Genomic DNA, 19,853 nt, shown 5'->3' on the forward strand with positions numbered 1-19,853 from the left:
ACATGAGTCGAGTGGGATCTCACGTAATTTCTCACGCGTACGACTGTGCATTACGAAATAAAATACTCTTACGCAATATATAATTATCTTTTCTGTTCTGGTCATTCTATACAAATTACGTACTGGTCTCTGACAAACCAGTCACGCCGCAGCTGTTGTCATGTCCACGTCTCTGTTTCAAAAGACTACAATAAGTGGCAGCAATGTGATAGGTCTACTTTGTATTTATAATCATTCTTAACAATTGTCATTGTAAAACATGTTGCACACTAGTTGCCACGTGATACAATTGTGATAATTTAATATACACTCTCATATCATCCATTCGGACGGTTCGCAAGAGACTATAACCTGTGGCAGAAAACAAAGTTTATAAAGTTTGATTTAGAGTAAAAACCAGCAGTTACACTATAATATTTTATCGTCTTAAATACAGTTTTCGAGCAAGATGCATAGTTTGAATATCTTATGTGTGGCGATAATGTGTCTGTCACCGTGTTTTTCGTTGCCAGTTGGTAAGTATTCAGTACACACCAGTGTAAACAATATTCATAATTAAAAATTAAAGTGTTTAGCTGTTTGAATGGAACGAACCGAACTGTTAAAAGTAGGCCTACGTGCAACTTATCTTTTTCTTCAAAATAATGATACTTTCCCAGCTAACTCGATCATAGACTCAGAAATTAAAGGATGTGACACTATATGACGAAAACGATAAATAGATAAACATTTCATTTATCTTATACATGTGACAAAAAGTGTTTCATTGTCTCTTTGATAAAATAATATTTTAAAACATCCTATCAAATGACGTCATGATCAATATAAGAACAATACAATCTTTGCAGGAACACGATATTATTGCTTTTAATAATCATGGCGTTTGATTGGACATGTGGAAAAAAATATTGTTATCAAAGGCAGCATATAAGATTATACATACCGTATAGTTCTAGGATGAAAACTGTTTTGATTTCCTTTTCTAGTAAAAATGCATATTTATCTATTAAATCGACGATCGTTATCGTCCTTAGTGTAAATGGGCCTCTCTACATTCAAAGGAAGGTAACCATTATTTATCTATTAATCGACGATCGTTATCGTCCTTAGTGTAAATGGGCCTCTCTACATTCAAAGGAAGGTAACCATTATTTATCTATTAATCGACGATCGTTATCGTCCTTAGTGTAAATGGGCCTCTCTACATTCAAAGGAAGGTTTACCATTATTTATCTATTAATCGACGATCGTTATCGTCCTTAGTGTAAATGGGCCTCTCTACATTCAAAGGAAGGTAACCATTACCATTACTTCATCGTTACGTAGCGCAGGCCACATTCCCAATGTTTAATACAGATTAGTTTCATGTTTACAGATAGTTTTAGAGGAACGGTCATGTTATGTTAAACATTATCTGAAAATAAACACCCATTTCTTCGCAATAGAGGCAGTTAATGCCTAAATTTGCTGTGTATGAATATACGGATAAATCGTATCTACTGATCTCTAAAGAAACACGATAAAAGTCAATCAGTAGGCCTACCTATCAACCAAATAAAAATAACTCACTCTAACATTATATAAAATACTCCTGATACACATTGTGGAATAAACTTCTAATCTCGATTTTAGATTCTGCCTCTGACAGTGTAATTTTTAAAATCAAAAATCTTTTCGAAATATAGCCAGATATATTTTGATCAGTACTTGTCTTTTCCATCAAGTCTTTATTACCTCCTTCGCCACAATTAAATGGCGAGAGTTTATGTGGTCGATCGTGCCACAAGCTGTTGCTTTTTTTTTTATCTTTTCGGCCATCTGCCTTAATTCTGTGACTTTATTAAATTTCAGCTGCATATTATTATTCTTCATTTCAAAGTATGTAAATCAATATTATGAAACTTAAACTTAAAATTATAATATGAATGAATAAATATGAATTGCAGGCCCAAGGATCCCAGACGGTAACTCTGGTTCATCTGTAAACGCGGAGTTTTACATGGACAGTGGCGTTGTTGGATTCCATGAGATCGAGGGCGTCAGCAAATATATCCGAGTTGGTAAAAATCCCAAGGAACAAACAATGTAAGTTGCTGCCGTCTTCGTTATTTTCCGGGGTTATTTTCATCTTATTGATTGCATTCAGTTGTATAATGTTATTTGGATGAACCATTTTCACAATATGTGGTTGTAAATTGTCGAATTTTGCCATCATCTGGGATGGTTAAATCATGGATCACAAATTATGTTATAGATAGTACAATGGTTAAGGAACCCATTTTAAAAGGGGAAGGAAATCAACAACGAAATCAGAATAGTGTCGTAGTGTACACTCTTGTCTGTATTGATGAATATTTGACACAACAAAGGCAAAAAAATAAAATAAATAAAAACAATGGTTTACGATTTTCACACATTTTTTAGATTAATATTATAGTTATTATGTTTATTGTGTAGAAATTAAAAAATTGTTAATAAATAACTTAATATATCATGCACAGGGTAGACTAAGCTTGGTTAAAAACTTGCCAGGACAAGACACAACGCAAGCGAGTTGACCAATGACAACGACTATTCATCATACACATTTTTACTGCGTTATTTTTTTATAATCCATCACTTGTGATTGGTCAAATCACGTCCTGCGTTGCCCTTTACGTTCTTTCGTGAGCCCAGGTGGGAAAAAAAGATTTAGAAAAATCTAATGTAATTATACCTAGTTGTATAATATACATGAAATTATCCTTCTAAACGTTGAATTTGTAATGTAAAATGCTATATAACTCAATGATGAGTTTCCTTCCAAAAAAAATATAGCTGCATAGCCAATTGAAGTTTAGCGTATACCTGTTTAATCATGTTTTATTAAATCTGATACACCATCCATTTCAGTGAAAATAATGCAGCGGGGCAAAAATTGTTGGCGCCAGGAAGTGAAGATAGACAGTTATTAGTTGACGGAAAGCCCGAGGAATCATTTCTTACGTTTCTAAATCGTCAGATACTCAGTATTGCTGCAGAAGATGAGCCTGAAACGAAGAAACAAGGTTACGTTTTTGACAACCTAGAACCCAAGTTGGAAATCGAGTTAAAACGGATGACGTGGGAGTTTCAAAAGAGGGCACTTGCCGCGAAAGAAAGCCTAAAAAATGACAGCGAACGCGAAGAAGAATTACAGAAGATTGAAAGGGATATTGATACACAAATAGTAGAAATTAGAAATGAACTCGGTAATCCGGCGGAAATTGCCGAACAAGAATCGGAATTAGTTACTGTAGGCGATGCCATTAAACGCCGAATGAGATTGATTTTTAGTCATAATGTTCATTACGACAAGGACAGTCTTTGAATATTAAAGTGTTTTTTTTAAATTTTATTTTTCTCGTAATACTGTCGAATTCTCAAAAATGTGTTCTGTCTCTTTATTAGAAATGTGTATATTTACTATTATTATTTGTATTATTAATAATGCAAATGTACCACCGTAATCTTTATAAATTTGAAATAGAGCAAACCGGCTGGTAAATGAGAACACTCAGTATTCAACGGACTTTCGAGAATAAATCATAAAAGTATATTATAATTAATAGAACTATTTAACGGATGTACGCCTTTCCTCGGGACCCAATGATGTGTCCTCTTAAATGGGATTTTACCGTAGTGTTGGAAAGATATTTTACTCAAAGGAAAGTGTCCCTTTAATAGGGGTTCTAGTTTTTCATTTCTTTAGCTTCTTTTAATTTAAAAAAAGAATAGACCTTAGGCGCGCCTATGAGGAGATGATCTTTAAACTTGCGTGTTTGGTCAATGCTTGACTTTTCTTTAATTAGAAAATTTTCACGATGAACTTTCTTTCAACCAACATGGTAATTGAAAATATGTAAAATACAACTCGGTAATATAAAAAAATAGCTAACTAGAATAGAACACATGTGTATTTGAGTTTCTTTTTATATTATTGTTTATTACAATTTTTATTCTGATGATGATGTTGTCAACGGTGGCGACCTAAACTTGCCCTATGTATTATATTTGTTTCGTTGTTTGTCTGAACTAAATGAAAAAAATACGGTGATTATGATGTTTGCATTCTGGTAGTGGCCTGTTGAAGTCGCCGATAAAGAACGGTTATATTATGCTTATTGCTGATAATGTTGATGATGATGATGATGATTATGATGATACTGGCCAACGAAAATGGTGACAACCCTTCAGGGCCGGTGGTTATATGGGACGGGTAATTAAGTGCACGCGGTGGACTAGTTCACTATTAGTTCACTCCTCCGCTCCGTTTCTTCTTTTTAGACTCGTGACATTTCCGTTGATATATAATATATATATATATTAATATTCTATGAGTTTGTCTTGTCACACAACAACCCGCACTGGTGGCTACGGCCCTGCAATGCGATACCAATGATCTCGACGATCAAAAGAAATGGTGGTATAGTGATGATGATAATTCTGGTGATGGCGGTGAAAATAATGATTTTTACCAAATGATGGCACGTCCATTTATGGTGATTTGGGTGTTGACGGTGACGTCAGGGAGGAGAAAACAGGAGGAATTAAAATGATGATGACGTCATATAATTAATGACATTTTACAAAGATTATGATAATAATCATGATAACCTATAATGTATGTGTATTTATTCTGTGATTCTGTGAATCGATGGCACTCTCGGCTATCTTAATTTGTTTTCATAATTTGCATTTATAAATAATGCTCATAGGTCATAATCATTACAGACGGTCAAATCATTTTCTAGGTTTCTTAATTCTTCTTACTTGTCTTGTTTATGAAGCAGAGAGCAACGGTGTAGAAAATTTATGTTGACGGTACATTAATAAGACGACAGGTTTGTATGTCAAGTCTGGCTTTCCATTCAATAAGGAATTTTAAATTGTCTACTCTTCATTCAAAGCAGGGCGATAGAGTGCACAGAGGCGCCAGAATGCTATGCAATTATATAGATTCTCTTCTTAACATTGCTTTTGCCGGGGTTTACTGAGCTATCATTAATTCATCGAATGTTAAAATAAACGTATTCAGATGGTAATAAGAGAAATAAACATTACTAACTTCGTTTTCAACAACGTTATTCAATTAAAGTTAATTTAAGTAGGCTATCACTTATTTAATAATCAGATATTTTAACGGAAAATGACTTAGCACAGTAAAATTTGATTTTATTTTTACAAAAATAAAAATATTATACAGACCACTTTTGGGACCCAGGTTTTAATAGTCTGTAGTAGCTTTGGTCTCCTCCAACTAAAGACCGACACTAAGTGCTTGTTTAATTATTATTTAAAGGGGAATTACATGTCGTGTCCTGTCCGTTTGTGTGGATTTAAACTGCATTTTTTTTTCAAAATTCCTATATGGCTGTTCTACCTAATATGGATCAATTATACAAATTTATGATCTTTAATTGGAGGAGGAAAAAATATGAAGGAAAATGTTAAATTGAGTTTATCCCAATCCGGCCTTTGTTCTATAATTAGAGGGAGTCTTTAAAGATGTATTGTCCCTCAAAACATGAAAAATTAAGATTAATTAAATCAGACGTTGAATATGTTATTTGTAGTTTTAATAAAGGTTATCACTTCCGTAGAAAAAAAAAAATATGTTTTCATTTACAAGATGACAAGATAAATGGTTAAATTCAACCAAAAACCTATTGGCTGGCAGCCAATTTGACCATTTTTTGCTTTAAATAACAGTTTTTACAGGTAAATACATTTTTTTCCGATCCAATTTTGGTCGAAGTGGATAACTATTATGTTACATTAAAATGGCATATTCATCAAACATTTTGTTAAGAATTATTTTATCAGGGGGACAATACATCTTTAAATAGATACAGCAAATTAATGTAAACGATAGGCGATCATGGGTCTGCGGTACAGTGGTCTCAATTGGAAGGAGATATTTTGTATTCACAACAATGAATGTCAATTGGTTAGTTTAGGTCTATCATAAACGACCAAGGTAGCATTCATCCTAGCATAAGGACGTAGTAGCCGGATTTGGACAACACAGATAATTCATGAACTATAGAGGGGGCACAACAATTTATGATATTGAAAAGGTCAACCACACTGTCAGTAATTAACTTCATTCAAAATCAATATTAATTTCAAGGTGCATCACATTGTACTAAACAAAAGAACAATAAGACAAAAATATCAACACTACACAAACAGAATTACCTTATAATATCTATTTAATATCCTGCTTACAATTTGTGAAAAATAATCTGTAAACCACTGTAAATGTAGCCAAAATATACAGATCATTTATAATTTCTTTTAGAGTATTCTACAACTGTACAATTATTATTAATTAATAACTAAACACATTTTAAACTATTGATAAAAAGAATACAACAAGAATATACAATAAGTAAAAGATTATAATAATAATCTTTAAAAGACACATATTAAATAACACCCTGGGATTTTTTTAAAAGATTATTTTGACATTACATTTGCAATTTACAGTACTACTTAAGGGCAAAATGAATAATAAATTTATCTTTCTTTCCGTTTTAACCTTCATTTGCTAAAATGCTAACTGTGTTTTTGTTTGAACCTTCCTTAGTAAAACTCTTAGACTTAACATACGACTGCAGTAGTAGATTCATTGAGAAAGGTGTTTGCTAAATGCCCACTGTGTTTTTGTTTCAACCTTCCTTAGTAAAACTCTTAGACTTAACATACGACTGCAGTAGGAGATTCATTGAGAAAGGTGTTTGCTAAATGCCCACTGTGTTTTTGTTTAAACTTTCCTTAGTTAAACTCTTTGTAACATACGACTGCAGTAGGAGATTCATTGAGAAAGGGGCTTCTTCTAGTTTAACCCACTGGGTGGATACAGTAGTACACCTCATGGGGACACCTCCATGACCCAACCATATAGTGACATGGGAAGCCATTTGAAGAGAGGTTAGCGTAAGTGTTAAAACATATAATTTCTCCTCATTCTATTCCTTTACTGTAGGGGTGCTCCATTAGGAGTTTCACTGTATTACATTTAGCAAGTATAATGTATTGTCCCACTGTGCTTCTCTAGTACAGTACATCAGATATAAAATTTATTACAGATAGAAAGTTAAGTCACTTGTTTACTGTCCTTAAGATGCTTGTTTGTTATCAGTCTACAGTATAAATACCCAACAAATAACTATTAAACTACAATTATACAATTTAAGAATTAACATTTAATAATAATTATGCAACACATGATTTAACCTTTACATTATAATTTTACAGTACAAGAATTTAGAGAGAAAATTTAATAATTATCAGTAATAATAATAAATCAGAACCTATATACAGTAATATTGTGCATTTTAATAGTAAATTTTTAATTAACAAGAATATCAACAATTTCATGATGTTAAAAAAATCATTATTCATTAATATTACAATAATAATTACAATATTACAATTTCAGTAATAATATCTATGAAAATAATTAATAGTAAATTTAATGTAATATTACAGTATTAATATCACACACAATAGAAGATTTAACATACACATACAAATGGTAATAATAGTATTTATGCAACATTAATAATAACTGTGTTTCTTCATCTAATGTAATATTTGGTTTATTATGCAATTCTCTCTAAAGCTGTGAATCATAATCATGAATAATTATATAATATTTTGTACATATCTTTTATGAATAATCAAATATTTTAGATTTGACAGTACTTACAATACAACCTTTTACCCGATTTCTCTTCTTCTACCCTAATACACAGTCATTCAAACTCTTTTCTTTTGCATAGTTTCAGTTGATACCCAACCAAAAATATCTTTTAACTTGTATGGGACAAAATAAATCTACAGTTTTTAATTTTACATTTCCATGTCATATAAAAAAATAGTTAACAATATCAATACTGTACTGTACATTAAATAATGCAGAAGTTATCAAATGAACAAACAAAGTGGTCGAGAGTACATTAGATAATAGCAAGGAAAAGTGAAAACAATTCAACTCCTCCCTGATATTAATACTCTAGATACTGTTTAAAGATGTGTTGTCCCCAAAAACATGAAAAATGAAGATTAATTGAATCCGACTTTAAAATTACAGTTTTTTTAGGTAAATAAATTTTGTTTAGACTATAATATAAGATTAAAATCGCATTTATTTAATTTAAAAAATATTTTTCAGGGGACAATACATCTTATATATGCCTAGTTTGAGAAAGGAGATTGCAGCAGGTGGATCACAGCACTGCTGCCCACCTTCCTATGTACCCTAATAAAAACACATCACAATATACACAGTGCATAAAATAGTAGTACAAATGTGTGTGTACTGTAATGCTAACATTTACAGTTAACTGTCATGTTCACTTTTTATACCTTTTCTTGCAACAGAATTAGATGACTACATTACTGAATTAAATACACCATTAAACTGTCAGTTTGGTGCCTAAAGGAATTGTTTGCCAAAATGCACAATTCTTAGCAGCAGAGTTGCAAGAAGCCTCAAATCGTTAGGTTAGAATCTCAAGTACGTTTCTTTGATATAAATTTAACTCTTTATTTAAAATTTTCTTTCACACTTATGAAATACTGATTCTCAATGGGAGACCTTTAATTTGTAACCACACATCCCGATCATCTGCATAATTAAAAAATGTGTGTTTTGTCAGCAAATAAAGAGTGTTGGGTGAAAAAATAAAGAGTGTTGGGTGAAAAAATAAAGATTGTTGGGTGAAAAAATAAACCATGTTTGTTGAAAAAATAGACAGTGTTTGGTGAAAAAAAAAACCAAATTGTTTAATCAACAAATAAACAATATTTAGTCAACCAACAAACAATTTTTAGTCAACAAAAACGTTCTGAAATTTCATTTTAAAAAAGGCGATCACAAATGAGTATTTTAATAAAAGTGAAATACTGTGTATATTTTATTACATAAATTATTCACTAATTTAATACTAAAATCCAACAATCCTAAAAAGCAATACTTTAATCAGCATGGGCAATGGTCATGTGACCTCTGTATGCAGACTATAAATCCTAGGAATTGATACCTGTTGGGTTGAAGAATATGCTTATCAATTCAGCACATTAAATTTTATGTAAACCAAATTAAATTTATTTTGTAAGCTACAACAATACAGTTACAGGTATTCCCAGGTGTCCTAAACAAGTGTGCAGGGGACACCTTCAGCACTGGCCTCTGAATAGGGGTGTATTCCAAAGGAGGAAATTGACCATTACTATCAGTAGTTGAATTTTGAAATTTCTTGATCTGGTTATTCTATGGCACCTACCGGTATGCCGTTTTGGCAATCTGCATTTTAAATAATATTTTAACAGTTTTTTAACATGTGTAGGCCTACAGTATAGTCTTTTAACATTGCCTTTTGAAATTTGATTGTTTTTGTTTTATTGTCTTAATAATGCCAAGCAAAATCAATTTCCATTTCAAAGTGGACCAATAGTTAAATTTGTACCTACAGGTATTAGATTGACCTTGTAACAGAGGAATCAAAGGGATATTGACACTGATCAAATGGGTATGTCACCGGTAAATACAACTACAGTACTGTATAGAGAATGTAGTATTCAATGTAGTAAAATTAATTAATACAAATGTCTAAGTCAAATAAGGAAATTATAGAAACTCATCTAATGTATATGTAGACAGTGTGGCCAGCGAGCGAAATGAAATTATGCTAGGTGGCAGCACAAAATTATGCCAGATTATGCCAGACACAATTAAGGCTAAAAGTGCACCAAAACAGTGAATAAGAGGGCGGTTTATGTGTATGTTTTATGTACCACAAAGGTGGGAAGCCAAAAAAAAAAAAAAACAAAAAAAAAAACAAAAAAAGCTCTTCTGGTTTTCAGCCAAATTATGCTAGATTGTGTACAAATTATGCCAGATTTTTTTCGCAATTATGCCAGATAATATGCTAAATCGTGGTAAATATGTTGTATGTTTGCGTTTTTCGAATTATGCCAGATTATGCCAGATTTCCTAAAATTATGCCTAGCATAAATGCCAGATGGGTCAAAATTATGCCGGACGGCATAATTATGCCAGATTTGGCCACTATGTATGTAGATGTCTGGACTGAATGGGTATACTGATTATACAGCATTGGCAAGAATAACAGCATTTTATTTTATTCAGTTATCAAAATAAAAGAAATAACAAATAACAAAAATCTCAAATACTGTGAGAAAGATGAAAAACTTCAATTTTACCATAAAAATTAGGATGCCAGCCTTTATAGCATACAGCCAGGAATGTGTGATACAGTACAGTAAATAGAAAATATACAATCAATCACACGCCATTGATTTTGGAAATCAGTGGTTCGGTGAACTTGCAATTAATTAGATTGCCAATTGAATTTTGTATCTCAATTTTGTATGAAATATTTCTTGGGAATGTGTTTGAAAGACCTGATCTATGACCAACCAATCTTCTAATTCCATTTAATAATTAAGTCACCTACTGTACTACTATTTCATTAATTTTATAATAATATTAATAAATCTATTTTCGCATGATTACAGTACAATCTAGTGGTATTCGATGATCATGACATAATAAATAATTCAGATATTTCAGAATTTCTAGGATAGTTCAGTAATATATTTTAGTAGCCTTATACTGTATACCCATTTTATAATATGGTTCTATGGTTACCGTATAAAACAGACATTTTATTTCTAAATTTGTTAAAAGACATGTAATAAAAATGTCTAGCTTATTTCATGTTCTGCTGTTGTCGTCATAGTTAAGAACTGCTTTATATGCCTTAATCCCTTCAAACAAGATATTTAATGTGCAACTATAAATAATTTACATTCAATTTAGTGGACAAATTTCTTTAGCGATTACAATAAACTTCAAAATGATATCTAATACAGATGTTTTGCATGTCCCCTCTCACTTTGCTTGATGTCACAAACATGCAACAGGATTGCTTGTGTATTGACTTAATTTTACTGTACATTTCAATACTATATGAATGGATAATTTTAAATGGAAAAAATTATAGACCACCTACAGTTTACTGTAGTTTACTGTAGTAAGGAGAAAAGCTCAATTAATGCATCTTTTACATTAAACTAATATTTTATTTAGGTGTTAGTTCATCTTACAATGTTCCTAATATGAATTCATTAAAATACAGTATGTGGTTGTGGGATAATCATTGATTTAGATAGAAAGCAATCTCTTAATATGTTTATACAGGTATTGATGCATACTTACTGTAAAACCTTGAAAAGAAGTACAGTATAATTTAAGTACAGTAACATTGTCATCTTAATACTGCTCACAATACAGAGTACATGGTTTGCTGTTAATAAGAAATGTTACAGTCCACTAGTCTACACTCAGTGACATGCATAGCAAAAACTAAAATGCCTGAAGACAATAATTACAACTATCTGTTTGTTGCCCAGAAGGGAAACATGCAAACATTTTGAATAATTCATTGATCTTCCATTCCAATGGGTATTCAACGATGAATAAGGCAAATTTAACGGAAATTGTGTAAATAAAAAATTAATTTATATATCTGTACTGAAATGTTAAGATTGCAGACATGAACCAGTTGTCTACATTATTGTACAGTACTAACATTAATTTAGAATTTGCAAATTTACATCTCTTTTTAAACTTTGACCTTGATTATTTATCTGCATAAGTAGTAGAGTAAGCATTTACATAAGTTTGGGTGATCTAAACTGAACTTGTTGATTGTGTGTGCTGTATTTTAAGATACTGTACCACTATCAGACAAAAATAACAGAAAGCACGACTCTCTTCCAAACATTAAAGCCAGTTATCATGAATTACAGTATCGCAATACCGCTGACTAACATTACAGTACATCTGGGGGCTTATGATTATGAAAAAATATTATTATGGGAAAAAAAGAATTAAAGACATAATATCCACGATAAAATCCTTCCATAATGAAAAATCATATATTACTTGAGCTGCAACGGTCAAGAATATGATTAACTGTAAACACCTTTTCTTGACACTAAGTGCTCTTATCATATTTAAATTGAATAAGAATCAATACACCTAAATTGGTTTAAAATCCTAATTCCAATGGCTCCAAGTTGCATACTACTCTACTGTATGTATTACTGTAAATTCAAAAACACATCAAAATCCAGGTAAAGTAGATCTTGAATCAAATACAAGGGTGAATTAATGTAGGGCAAAGGTCAATTCACAATCAAACATGACTAAAACATTAGTAGAAAAAAATATACATTTTAAAGTTAGGAGTATTTTTTTTATGAAAAATATTATTCAATAAAATTATGGGTACAGTAATTTAAGTTTAATAACCAACACCAAAGTACCTCAACAATTAAATTTGTTATTCCAGATCCTTTTACAGGGTACTGAAGATGCATCATCATATTTAAATTGCTGTTGCAATGCATTGTAACATTGGAATAGTTACACCTGTATGGTGACGTTATGGGGAATAAACTGTTTGAAATCTTATATCTTCGAATTTATAAATTGGGGCTAAATAGTTCAATTTCATCCTAATGTAAATTTGGATACAAATAATGTTCAATTACTAGTTGACGATGATTTTTCTAACATTTTCAAGACTGCATTGTCTTTTAATATAAAACATATTCTGAGTTTTACCACAGAGCTAAATGTTGAAGATCGGCAAATGCTCTACAAACCATGTTTGAACATTAAAATAATCTAACATCCCGTGTGTAATGGTTGCGTGTGGTGTACAATTTGAAATAAATCTGCTGTTTCAAAAATCCACCTCATGAGGTGGATTTTTCAATTACACCTTAAACCGCAAGCTGATTTACCGCAAGATAAGGAGCAATTTTACCTTTAAATAGTGTAAAGAGATGCATGAAATATGACCCTGCTGGGTATTTTCCACGTGTAAATTGTTCTTCCGAACAATCACTGATTACACATGTAACTGATTTTACGTCCGACCACAGCCTATAAGTGTGCACTACTATTACATTACAATTTAATACTAAAGTACTGTAAGTCTGTAGGCCTACAATGCACTGTTGCATTCATAATAACAGTCATTACAAAGTCACTAAGTAAAATCTAAGTGTTCTACACAAGCATTTACAAAAATGGAATTTAATTTACATATTTGGCCCACTTGAAAATATTTCTATAGAAAACAAAAATTCATTGGAAATATAAAATCAAAACATGTCGCATGCAAGCAATTACAATTGTTGGAAATAATACATTTGTATACAAAAGTACTGCAGGCAGAGAAAATCAATTTAGTATGACATGCATTTCAGTATGTAGGCGTCCAGAATACAAATTATGTGATAGTGACAGAAGTGAAGCTATGTACAGTACACGATGACTGCAATTTATAATGTTTCATTTAAATCCTGTGGGATGGGATGTGTATAGTTTGTGTGTAGATTGAAATAGATTTGAAACAGTTGAGAGAAAAGTACTAACTGTACGGTGACAGACAGACGTAATTGTACACTAATAAAATGTAGTAAAAAATACACACTAAATCACATTTTATGGTATTGAAGAAATACAGTACAACATTTGAACATACAGTAGTCAATACAAATTGAATGATTTGAAATCAAGTGCACAATCCTAATGACAGCCGAGTATTTATCTTAATGCAAAAGAAGATATGAAGGATTATTTACCGGAATATTTAATAATTGTAATGAGATGAGTAATTAATTCTCTTAATAAAAAACATACTGAACAGAAACAAAGTTGCAAAAAACTTGACACTTTGTAGAATATTGTAATGGTTGTGTTTACAAAAACATGCCGATTAAAAAAAAACTAAAAAGAACAAAATGCCTTATTCAATCTTTACGTACAGTACAGTACGAAAAACAAGGCATTGGATACCGTAATAATTTGTTGCGGTGAAATTTGTTGAGAAAAGTAACATAATTTGATTCTTTCTTTAACATCTGAAAGGACACTACAGTTAGCAGTATCAAATGATCATATGTACCATTAGGGCAATTCCATGCAAACATGGACATGACCAAAAAAATTCAAATTAATTAGTCAGCTCAAAATTTGTGTTTATGTTACTCTTTGAATATGTGGGAACTAGGTTTTTAACTTTTTCAATTCATTTATGACTTTTTGCAGCCAAAAAATTACGTTTATTCAATGTTGAATATATATTTTTTTTTAGGTGTGAAAAATAGGTAATTACGTTAACTGATTATTATTTTCCCAACAAAGCAATATTTATAAAGTAACATGTCTAAGTAATACGGTAGTACACTTAAGATATATGGAAAATATGATATAACTACAAATGTTGAATATCCCATATAGGAGTGCTGTGTATATTCTGTTATATATTAGGGTATGTAATGCGAGTGACAAAAAAAATGATTTTTTTTTTTTATACCATCATGATGATAATTTTTTTTAATGAAATTTTATAATTTAGCTATACTACTTTGAACAATTAAAATTTGACAAATAAAAATAAAAAATCCCCGTAAATACAAAATTGTTGAGACATTGAAAAGTGAAATGCGAGTGACATGTAATGCGAGTGACGTTAAAAAATGGACAATGTAATGCGAGTGACATTACTAAAACTCTTTTTTTTGTAAAGTAAAATAGTAATTAATCTATCATTAGTTATGAATTAGTCCCAGAATTAGTATATACATTAATTTCATAATACAATGTGTGATTTGGCCCTTATTTGGAGGCACTACAGTATAATAATTATAGCATTAGGTTTGTTGAGGGCACAATCCCTAGCAACGACCTTTTTGCAGTTAAATCATTTGAAAAATCAAATCATTATAAGAGCTCATTAAATAAAAAACACTAAATCTGGTGAGATTTAACAAATTTGGTACAATCTTTTGTGAAGATAAGAAGGTAAGAATAAGTATACATTTATATTTAATCACAATTTTTAAGTTTTTTTTTCTTATATTGTTAGTGTTAATTATTTCAAATTCTATAATTTGAAAACACCGCATAGGCCTAAGGCTATAATAATTTATTTATATATTATTATTTATATATTATTATTTACTAGGCATATTTTAAACCACCAGGTCTAAAGCATTGTAGTTTTAAAAACAAAATATATAATTGCTTATTATTTAAAAATAATTTTAAATTATCATTCACATTTGCATCCTGCCTTTAGAAATGGCCGAACGACAGAGAAAGTACCTAGAAAAACTGAAAGCCGAGGGAAAATACACCTCATACAGAAACAAACAAAATGAAATTTCGAAAAGAAGTAAAAAAGTAAAAGAAAAGAGAAAATTCTAGCTCTGCCACCAGCTTTGAAGAAGCAGAAGATTGATGCTCTTAAAGTTGCTAATAGAAAACGTGTGGCTATTAGTTCAGAGCAAAGAAGGCTGCTTTGGCATCAGACGGGCCATCACCTTTTAGAAGTGCTATGGCTTTGCTAAAGCCACTACCAGGGCAAAAAGAATGCTTGATGCTGGTTTGCGAAGAACTTTGAGTTCCATAATTTGTAAAATGGCTGTTTGAATTTTCTATTTTCATTTTTAGTGACCGTATAAGTGTTCTGTTACTGTGTTTGTAAAAAATCAAGATGTTCTGTTAGTGTTCAAAATAGATGATGTCCTTTAGAACTTCATCCAAATGAGTTGAAATAAAAGTTTTTACTTGAAAATTGATATAACATTCTTTGAGTGGTTTAATGTTGCATTATTTAATTATTGTCTACTTTTCTTTCTGCTTTGCTTAGTAAATACTAAGTTCACTTCTTACGGTAATGCGAGTGACAGTAATGCGAGTGACGGGACTTTTTTGTTAAAATGTAAAATATTTTTAAAATCTATGTAATGTTGAATTTTTTTATTATCCTATTTTATACTTTGAAAGTACAGCAATTAAAAATATAAGATCTTTTGATTCATATATTTTTAGTTTAAGGACACGTTCTTATCAAATCTAATCAAATTTTTGTTGTGTCCTTTTTGTGTAATGCGTGTGACAGAATTTCGCAATGGCGTCATTGTCGAAGTAAAAGACATACAATTTTTTTTATAGTATTTTATTAAAGACTTGCACCTAAAGTATGTTCATATAAAACATTGACTTAAAAATCCAATTAGTATAGAAAGTACAAAGCTTAGACTAACAAAAATGACTGTAATGTGTAATGCGAGTGACCATGGAATTGCCCATTACAGTATCCTGCAAATTTGCCAGGTAAACTCTAGTCTCAAAAGCTCCGTTAAAATCAGGCAGACAGCAATTAAAAACTAAGAACTGATTAATGACAGAGTTAAATCTGGGAATGTCTCCAGAATTAAGTTGTAAACGCATACTGTGTCATGTGTGGGACCCAAATTGTGGAATGACTTGAATTACGAACTACAAAGTACCAAATCAATATATATATTTAAATCATTGTTTAAAGAACATTTATTATCATTTTACAAATAATTTTAAAAATTATACTTGTTGCAGGATTTAGCTTTTTTATTATTTATGTTTTAGTTTTTTAGGCTAGTTAGGGACATAGGGGGACACAACTAATCAAGCTCTTTTGAGTTTTTATGTGTTTCCTTTTCATCTTTTTTATGTTCTCATATATTGTTGTTGTATATTTTCATGATAGAGGATGAATAAAGAATATTTGAATTTGAATTTGAATCCTAAGTACATAATTTCAAAAATCAATTAACTGTTTGTACCTTAAAAAATATATTAATCCATTCTATTTATACTTTAATCTGAACAATAAATTTTATTTTAGTTTTTTTTACCATTAAAAATCCAATGCAATGTCAGTTAAACTAAGCGCCTAATTTAATTGAAACTGTGATCGCTTTTGGAAATATTCAAATTTGTTTTGTCAACATACTGTAACTGTTGTAAAAAATGTTTGTTGACTTTTAAGTACAGTATCATGATACTGTACTGTATTACTATTAGCATCAACATTTAACTTAATTAGGCCATAATCTATAATTAAAAAAAACCTTATATTAAATAATAATTCAACAAGGATCCTTGCAATGGGAACTATTCTATTTAAAACCCATTTTTCAAGATTGTAATTCTTTCCAATAATGTAGAAATGGGTAATCAAAAAAGAACTGATCTTGATCACCAAAAACCATTTCAAAACGCAACCAGTCTCAATTTGACCTCATGTCAGGCCTTGATGAATAGCTAGAACATAACTAGTGTACACTCTGTGGATAATACAGTCATCTGTCACAGTTATCCATAAATTAGGTCGCAGAGTGAAAAATATTACACACCGATTTTGCCAGCAAGATTGGGGCAAGAAAATTATACATAAAATAAATACGTAGTATGAGTAGTAGAATAGGCCTAGCCATTAAAATCATAGACCAGACATTGCTGGACTTTTCTGTACTTAGATTAGTTGACATACTGTATATCAATAATTCGGTACTTTGCTTAATTTGCCGGACTTGATTTTTGGGCGAACACTAAACAGGCCCTACAGTATGATACAGCCAGCGGAACCTGACAGGTAACTTAATATTAATACAGAGTGCGTCAGGAAATCTACCGAATGGTATATTGTTTTGGCAGGAAGCATTAGTGTGTATATTCTCTATAAAAGGATAAAGCTGGACAAGGTGTTGTTGTACTTAAGAATTACATAAGTACATAATTCTCATTTCGAAACCATTTTAGACTGCAACCTAGATTCATTTTGTAATGTTTTTTTTATTGTATAATGTGTAAATCTATACTAGAAATTTATATGAAGACAATAAAACTGATATTCAAATGTTAAATAAACCACTGAAAATATCAAAGACAATTTCAAAACCCATGAAAAATTGTCTTAGGTTGTGAAAACAGGGCACACAACATCCTTTTAGAATTTAACCCTCCACTGCAGTACTGTAGGCCTACCTTTTCACATGCATGTTTAAAGCGATACTGTGGTTGCTGTTCTATCAATGTTTGCAAGGTCATTGGATTGATTCTTCTTTTAGTCATATCCGCGTTATATTATAGCGCTGCTTTGTCCTCTGAACTCCCAAGAGTGCTGACAAACTCTAAACTCATAGGACTTTTAATTCAGCATTAACAAGGTTTTTTTTTTTTTCAATTTCTGGTATTTTGCAATTAAAATTGTTCCTACAGATCAATACATTTTAAATCTTCTTTCCGGTCATATTTTACATGATTGATATGATGAACAAGTTTATTTGGCCCAACATCAATTGTTATGGATCAATGTCCATAATACTTTTCCATTTTTACTTAAAAGTTATTCCTGAGACTGGGAATAAGTTCATGGTACAATAAACAATGCATCATCCATCTACAGGTTCTCCTAAATATACCATGGCTACTTCTGTGTTGCCATACACAGCCGATATGGCTGGGTAGAGAGTTTCATTTGGAAGGCCGCGGAATGCAACTCCCATAAATTCATACCCTCGTTCAAATGCTAAGTAATTGTCTTCCATATCCAGTATAACCCGTATTCGTTCTCCAACCTGAGGAAAATAATTTCCAGTTTTAATCTGTATTCATAGTGACTGTATAACATTTTATAATGACTGGTAATTAACAGGACATAGGATGATGTTAACTGGATAGGACAGTCACTTTGTTTGATTTCCTTTCTTGTGAGTGGAAAGGAAGGTTCAGGATTCGAGAGGTTTACAGTTAGGTTCTTTAAGGGAAGGTTCCCCATTAATATACATTCTTTCTATGTATGTTTATGTACCGGTACTGTGTGTAACTTTATTATTTTCTGTGTTTTCTTGAGTTTTGAGGGTTAGCCTGGCTTTCCCCACAATTCATTATCTTTTTTGCGCTCCATATACAATGTGTACAAAACAAATAAAAAGTAATAAAATTTTAATTTGATCACAAACCAAAATATATGCGAACAATCCTAAACCCTGTAATTTGAACTAGGCTACAAACAAGTTTTATTATTAAGAACAGCGATTAAAGAAATAATAAATGGGCTTCATACCTCATATTTCGGTGGATTATTGCACTGGGGGAAATTTCCTTGTTGGTCACCATTGTGTAAAAGAAAATTGTCCACAAGATTCCAGCCCCAGCTTTTGTCATTGCTACCAAGTAATCCTGTGTAGCCAGGACATTGCATCGGGGCATCTTTGGTTGCAATGCCGACAACAGCTACCGTTCCAAGTGGACCTTCCCACCAAATTTCCCAAGTGTGTCGACCCGTTTCAAAGCCACGTTTTCCCCTTGCACCATCTGTACTTTGTGCAACTGGACTTCTATGTAATACAAACCCATTCTTTTTTACAAATACATTTTGTGAGCAATCGTTCGGGTTCCAAGTGTAGTAGAGCGCTCGAAGTTTAGATTTGTACGTCGGGACGTTTGACAGAAAGTCTCCGTTCAAAACATCTTCTGCGAGTCTTTTTAGACATTGCACCCGCCAGATCATACTGTCTTCATCATTTAGATGATTGTGCCAGTGTTTACAAACAAGCGAAACATTTAAAAGATCTGGTAAATCCAGTAGAGAAAAGATTATTTCTAAGCAAGTTTTAGGAAGATCCGCCCATGAGGATACAGCCATCTTGAATTGACCCAAAAAAGGTCACTCAACAAAACTTCATACATTTTCAAAACAATAGAGGGCGATAAAATATTTGTATCAATGCCTCCCTCTCTGTCATTTCCTTTTTTCGAGGTACAGAGTACAGTATTATAGATTCATTGATAGTTGTTGATAGTCATTTCTCAAACAATACCACACAGATAAAAATATAAATATTTTGTTTTATTCAGCTGTATTTCAATTTACACACACATTTATATTGCA

General features: G+C 31.4%; 2 protein-coding genes across 2 annotated transcripts; one reads left to right on the forward strand and one right to left on the reverse strand.

Moving 5' to 3' along the window:
* Positions 1–432: 432 nt before the first annotated feature.
* LOC140049469 (uncharacterized) lies at positions 433–3,905 on the forward strand. Its single transcript, XM_072094359.1, has 3 exons — positions 433–515; positions 1,947–2,085; positions 2,893–3,905. Exons 1-3 carry the CDS (start codon positions 449–451, stop codon positions 3,347–3,349), a joined length of 663 nt encoding a protein of 220 aa, XP_071950460.1. The 5' UTR covers positions 433–448; the 3' UTR covers positions 3,350–3,905.
* A 13,906-nt stretch (positions 3,906–17,811) lies between these two features.
* LOC140048699 (F-box/SPRY domain-containing protein 1-like) lies at positions 17,812–19,607 on the reverse strand. Its single transcript, XM_072093469.1, has 2 exons — positions 19,026–19,607; positions 17,812–18,537 (listed from the first exon to the last, which is right to left on the reverse strand). Exons 1-2 carry the CDS (start codon positions 19,605–19,607, stop codon positions 18,352–18,354), a joined length of 768 nt encoding a protein of 255 aa, XP_071949570.1. The 3' UTR covers positions 17,812–18,351.
* Between the last annotated feature and the right edge of the window lie 246 nt (positions 19,608–19,853).

The sequence above is a fragment of the Antedon mediterranea genome, chromosome 5 (assembly GCF_964355755.1).
Source record: "Antedon mediterranea chromosome 5, ecAntMedi1.1, whole genome shotgun sequence".
NCBI lineage: Eukaryota > Metazoa > Echinodermata > Crinoidea > Comatulida > Antedonidae > Antedon > Antedon mediterranea.

What these genes read in the sequence shown, in the direction of transcription:
- LOC140049469 (XM_072094359.1), top strand. Translation starts at nt 449, where the DNA reads ATGCATAGTTTGAATATCTTATGTGTGGCGATAATGTGTCTGTCACCG. An exon ending in GTGTTTTTCGTTGCCAGTTG is followed by an intron (nt 516 to 1,946) that starts GTAAGTATTCAG and finishes TATGAATTGCAG; the next exon opens with GCCCAAGGATCCCAGACGGT. An exon ending in AATCCCAAGGAACAAACAAT is followed by an intron (nt 2,086 to 2,892) that starts GTAAGTTGCTGC and finishes CATCCATTTCAG; the next exon opens with TGAAAATAATGCAGCGGGGC.
- LOC140048699 (XM_072093469.1), bottom strand. Translation starts at nt 19,607, where the DNA reads ATGGCTGTATCCTCATGGGCGGATCTTCCTAAAACTTGCTTAGAAATA. An exon ending in ATAATCCACCGAAATATGAG is followed by an intron (nt 18,538 to 19,025) that starts GTATGAAGCCCA and finishes TATTTTCCTCAG; the next exon opens with GTTGGAGAACGAATACGGGT.